Source organism: Osmerus mordax, chromosome 16, assembly GCF_038355195.1.
Source record: "Osmerus mordax isolate fOsmMor3 chromosome 16, fOsmMor3.pri, whole genome shotgun sequence".
NCBI classification, from domain to species: Eukaryota; Metazoa; Chordata; class Actinopteri; order Osmeriformes; family Osmeridae; genus Osmerus; species Osmerus mordax.
In genome coordinates this window covers 1,394,610-1,400,727 of record NC_090065.1, presented here as the reverse complement: position 1 = coordinate 1,400,727, position 6,118 = coordinate 1,394,610, and the positions used below count along the sequence as shown (strand labels likewise).

Genomic DNA, 6,118 nt, shown 5'->3' with positions numbered 1-6,118 from the left:
CACACCGACACACACACACACACAGAGTAGCATCAGAAACCTTGAAGCTATTTGCCAACACAGATCTGCTATCAAGGTGCAGTCTGTCGACCTTCAGGTAGTGTTGTCCATGGACTACAGTCAAGGCCATCACACACACACACACACACACACATACAGTATCCACACATACACACACACACTGTGTATTCCTAGAGGCACCCAGTACAACAAGTTAACCCGGAAGGCAACCAACAACAGGAGGGTGGAGCTTACAGCTGCCAATCATCCATCTCTCCACAGTTGTGGTTCATGACACATCCCCAGCCTGCCCAGGAACAAGAGTATAAAACCAGTCCCACAGCTCACACACACACACTCTCACTCACACCGAGTCTCTGCAAGATACCCCATCGGTGCCTTAGGAGACAGTTTCCTCTACATTTACCCTGGTCTTGGTATTGATTCTGGTCCTGGTCTTGGTCCTTGTCCTGGTTCTGACTGGTTCTTTAGTGTTAGCAGCTAACACTGTTTCCTGCACCATGATCCTCAGCATCGCTCTCATCTGGGCCGTGGTGGTGGCACTGTGCTGCTGCCTGTGGCTCGCTCTGGGGATAAGACACCGGTAAGAAACCCTCTCCTCTGCTCTCCTCTCTCTCTCTCCTCTCTCTCTCTCTGCTCTCCTCTCCTCTCTCCTCTCTCTCTCTGCTCTCCTCTCTCTCTCTGCTCTCCTCTCTCTCCTCTCTCTGCTCTCCTCTCTCCTGGAGCTCTCTGAGTTGTGAGCTAGCGTTCAGGGTTATGTGTTCTAGAATCAGAACTTCTGGCGCAACTCTGGAATCCCATGCTTGTACAATTCTGGAATGTTTTCCTTCTGCAGTTAGTGTCAGAATTCTGGAATCTAATGCTTAGGAGACAACGCTTTCATCTGATCAGGAAGTAACCAGATGATAAATCCGGGTGGCAGTAAGTTTAGCTTTGAAATCTTATTCGAGTTGAAGGTGACACTCTACTGCATATGAGAGCCAGAACACGGGCTCCAAGCCATGTGTGTTCCAACAGAGGTTGTGTCATTGTGTGGCTGCTGTCATTCCATGCGTCATTAATGTCCCCTTTCGGTTTACTTTGTGTCACTGTCACACAAGTCACACCTAGCGTGTGTCTGTGGCTGGGAAGGTTCTGTGCTTGTGCCAGTCTGGGCTCCTCCTGCAGGCTGGAGAGGAGCCTCATGCCATCACCACACCAGGACAGATTTATTGCCAGTGGGAGTTAAGAACCTGCTGGGTGTGTCGTTGTTTTCTCAAGAGGGCCCCCAGAATCCAAACAGGAAGCACTGCAGCTGCTCACACACACACACACACACACACACACACACACACACACACCACACCAAACACACCAAACCACACCACACACCACACACACACACACACACACCACACCAAACACACCACACCACACACACCACACACACACACACACACTACACCACACACACCACACACACACACACCACACCACACACACCACACACACACACACACCACACCACACACACCACACCACACCACACACACACACACACACACCACACCACACACACCACACACACCACACCACACACACCACACCACACACACCACATCACACCACACACACACACACACACACCACACCACACACACACACCACACCACACACACCACACCACACACACCACACACACACACACACACACCACACCACACACACACACACACACACACACACACACACACCACACCACACACACCATACACACCACACTCACATACACCACACACACACACACACACCACACGCCCATACGCTCGTGTTGAAGCATGTATGAGAGGACCTGCAGTAGGACTGTGTTCTCTGTTAACTGGGTGCATCCTGCAGTGTGTTCAGTACTGGTGGCGTGCAACAGATCCAGACAGGAGAACATGGCCCCAGGCTAGGAATCCCAGTGAATCAGTCCTGAAGTGCTTCTCATAGCGATGGTGCTCACTCTGAAACAGGTCTAGTTATCAGAACACTCCTGATTGGCTGGTCGCCACTGTTGTTCAATTGTTTAATTGTTGAATTGTTGAAGAATGTTTCACGTCGCTTTAATCTTGTGGGGATTTGTCGAGTTCCTAAGTAATGTTCCGTAGGTGCCGTTGCTATGTTCCGTAGGGGGCGTTGCTATGTTCCGTAGTGATATCATAGCGTTCCACAGCAATCCTGTTCAGACAGCTTACAACAACACAACACCACCAGAGGATCAGAGTTCTGAATGTGTTACTTGACCTCCAGGCAACCTGGAGAACCTCCGGTGGAGAACGGGCTCATCCCCTACCTGGGCTGTGCCCTGCAGTTCGGGGCCAACCCCCTGGAGTTCCTGCGCAGCCGGCAGAAGAAGTACGGGCACATCTTCACCTGCAGGATCGCAGGGAAGTACATCCACTTCCTGTGTGATCCTTTCTCTTACCACTCAGTCATCCGCCAGGGGCGACACCTGGACTGGAGGAAGTTCCACTTTGCCACCTCGGTCAAGGTACGCTGCGGACAAACACAAATTCAACTATTTTCAACTACTATTTTTAAGTATTTTTACGGTTGTGTTGTGTGGTTGAATAGTTTCTTGGAGCCATAGAGAGAAAAACCACAGCTCATCTCTTTCTCTTTATCTCTCGCCCTCATCTCCCCTTCCTATCCTCCCCCCTCCACCTCCCCCCCCTCTCCCTGCCCTCCCCTCCTACCCCCCTCTCACAGGCGTTCGGTCACGACAGCTTCGACCCCCGTCACGGCCACACCACGGAGAACCTCCACCACACCTTCCTGAAGACCCTGCAGGGCGAGGCCCTCCCCGCCCTCATCGGTACCATGATGGACCACCTGCAGACCGTCATGCTCACGTCCGACACCCTCCCCGCCCGCAGCGACCACGGCTGGGAGGTCGACGGCATCTTCGCCTTCTGCTACAAGGTCATGTTCGAGTCCGGCTACCTGACGCTGTTCGGCCGCGAGCTGGGTCAGGAGGAGAGCCAGGCCCGGAGGCAGGCGCAGAAAGCCCTGGTCCTCAACGCCCTGGAGAACTTCAAGGAGTTCGATAAGATCTTCCCAGCGCTGGTGGCCGGACTGCCCATCCACGTGTTCCAGAGCGGGTACTCGGCCAGGGAGAAGCTGGCCAAGACCATGCTGGCGGAGAACCTGAGCAGGAGGGAGAACCTGTCAGACCTGATCTCCATGAGGATCCTGCTGAACGATGCCCTGTCCACCTTCGACGACCTGAGCAAGGCCCGAACCCACGTGGCTCTGCTGTGGGCCTCACAAGCCAACACCCTGCCTGCCACCTTCTGGAGCCTGCTCTACATGATCAGGTACACACACACGCTTAGACACACACACACCTTCTGGAGCCTGCTCTACATGATCAGGTACACACACACGCTTAGACACACACACACCTTCTGGAGCCTGCTCTACATGATCAGGTACACACACACGCTTAGACACACACACACCTTCTGGAGCCTGCTCTACATGATCAGGTACACACACACGCTTAGACACACACACACCTTCTGGAGCCTGCTCTACATGATCAGGTACACACACACGCTTAGACACACACACCTTCTGGAGCCTGCTCTACATGATCAGGTACACACACACGCTTAGACACAATAACACATGGTTAGACACAGACACACGCACATGCTTAGACACACACACACACACTGTGGCTAATGTGAGACTTCTTCAGACAACCTTAAAAATGAACAAAATGTTTGCAGAACAGAACATTGAACAACTGTGTGTTAGTGTGAATGTGTGTGTGGATGGGAGTGAGTGTGCGTGTATGTGTTTGTGTGTGTGTGTGTTGCTGCTATCTTAAGAGTAAGCTTATTTTTAGATAACTGCCGATTACAGATAGAAGCTCCATTGAGGAGATAAGGAATGAGCTCAGCGTCTTTTGCAACGTTTCCACACATAACAACGTATCGTGCGTGTGCGCAGGAGCCCAGCTGCGATGGAGGCTGCCAGTAAGGAAGTACAGAACATTCTGGAAGGTTCCGGTCAGAAGCCAGATCCTAATAACCCCTCGCTGACTCTGAGCAGGGAGCAGCTGGACAGCATGCCTGTGCTGGGTAAGATCCTCTCGCGGGGAGGGGGGGGGGGGGTTTGGGCGGGGGGGTCGGGGGTCGGGGGTTGTTAGTTGTTCAAGTTGTTAGGGTTAGGGTTTTTGTCCGTTGACCTGACCTCTGACATGTGGCTCCTCCCCCTTGCAGACAGCATCATCAAGGAGGCCATGCGTCTCTCCAGCGCCTCGCTCAACGTCCGCGTCGCTAAGGAAGACTTCCTGCTCCAACTCGACAACCAGGAGTCCTATCACATCCGCAAGGACGACGTCATCGCCCTCTACCCCCCTATGGTGCACTTTGACCCCGAGATCTACGAGGACCCCCAGGTGAGAACCTTCAGGAGAACATGGATGGATGGAACAAGATAGAAAAGAATATGATACCTTCACCTCTGTGAGGCCAGGGATGAGGAATCAGGGACTAGGGATCAGGGCCAAATTCTAACGTCAACTCCTCCACATTCTCCTCCCCCTCTTTCCTCCCTCCTCCCCCTCCTCCCCCCTCTCCAGGAGTACAAGTACGACCGCTACCTGGACGAGAGCGGTCAGGAGAAGACCACCTTCTACCGCAGCGGCCGGAAGCTGCGTTACTTCTACATGCCCTTCGGCTCGGGCGTCACCAAGTGTCCCGGGCGCTTCTTCGCTGTCCACGAGATCAAGCAGTTCCTGGCTCTGGCGCTGTCCTACTTCCACATGGAGCTGCTGGACCCTGCCGTCAAGGTCCCACCCCTCGACCAATCACGTGCCGGCCTGGGCATCCTCCAGCCCACCTATGATGTGGACTTCAGGTACAAGCTGAAGAGCCAATAAGAGGCGAAGAGTGGACTGGAGAGATGGACTCTCTGGGTCTGACTGAATCTTGTGCATAACGATGTGTAAATAGTATTTGTAGATATCCAGGATGTGTATTAGTGTGCATGTGAGTGTGTGTGTGTGTGTGTGTGTGTGTGTGTGTGTGTGAGAGAGAGAGAGAGAGAGAGAGAGAGTGTATATAGGTGATGTTGAATGTGTTTTTTGTCTTTATATTGCTCCTGCACAAACAACTGAAGTCAAACACACCATGTTTGTGGTATGACGTACAAATAGTACCTGTAGAGAGTACAGCAGGAGATCAACGATCAAAAGTGTGTTGTTCTAACAGTGTTTCTGGGATCAGTCAAGGAGTGGTGTGTGTTTAGTGCCACTAGACAAATCGCAAAGGAACCACATCTCAGCTATTAGGCAGGGAGAAAAACATCTTGTGGTTCTTTAGGAGGTAGACAGTGAAATTGGCCCAGACACATTTCGAAATGTCGAGTGATTCCACACATCTGTTAAGTTAGTTAAAAGACACTTATTTAACTTAGTTGTGGTATTTAAAACCTGGGTCTTTTAATGTACTTAACACATCTGTGTAACTCGACACGTTTTCAGATAAATCCATGGTGTCTAGTTTTGGAAGGGGATTCTAGTTCTCTAGAGACGAGAGGAGAGACCGTTTATCAGTGATATTTCTATCAGCTTGGGAACGCCTGTGTTGCCATGACAGCAGGGTTGACCTCAGCCTTTGAACAGTGACGTCAGACGGTTCCTCGTTCAGCTTCTGTGGAAGTCAGACAGAAGATAAGGCGGTCTCTCCTGAGGTCAGACTCTGGACTCCCATCGCCGTGACATAACCTAGATCCACTCAGATAGAACCGCAAAGGGTTCCTCCAGACCCCTGAGGGAGAACCAAAAGTTTTTGTCAGGATCCCGGTCAGTTTTTCTGAAGAAGGTTCTGTACAGAAAGGGGTTCCACCTAGAACCCACCGCAGAGTCGTTCTGTTTTTTTGTTTTGTCCTCAGCAATGTGTGTTTGTGTCTGAAGACCTGTGTTCCCTGTAGCAAGCCATGAAGTATTTCCTGTCTGATTGGGAGAGAACGCGTTCTTAGACGTGACGTTGAATGTCCTTTGGTGTCTTTGTTTTGTACACTGTATGAAAAAAATGTCAATAAAAGTCGATACATTTGTACAGCG

At 51.5% G+C, this 6,118-nt stretch overlaps 1 protein-coding gene across 1 annotated transcript; it reads left to right on the top strand.

The window, feature by feature from the left end:
- Positions 1 to 383: 383 nt before the first annotated feature.
- Positions 384 to 6,118, top strand: cyp7a1 (cytochrome P450, family 7, subfamily A, polypeptide 1). The gene is made up of 6 exons (XM_067252795.1): positions 384 to 604; positions 2,293 to 2,533; positions 2,752 to 3,359; positions 4,000 to 4,130; positions 4,272 to 4,450; positions 4,634 to 6,118. The coding sequence occupies exons 1-6, from the start codon at positions 522 to 524 to the stop codon at positions 4,931 to 4,933; spliced, it is 1,542 nt and encodes a 513-aa protein (XP_067108896.1). The 5' UTR covers positions 384 to 521; the 3' UTR covers positions 4,934 to 6,118.

Bases quoted from the DNA above. Each gene is read 5' to 3' on its own strand.
- cyp7a1 (XM_067252795.1), top strand. From the start codon at position 522: ATGATCCTCAGCATCGCTCTCATCTGGGCCGTGGTGGTGGCACTGTGC. The intron at 605-2,292 runs GTAAGAAACCCT...CTTGACCTCCAG, and splicing joins GCTCTGGGGATAAGACACCG to GCAACCTGGAGAACCTCCGG. The intron at 3,360-3,999 runs GTACACACACAC...GCGTGTGCGCAG, and splicing joins AGCCTGCTCTACATGATCAG to GAGCCCAGCTGCGATGGAGG.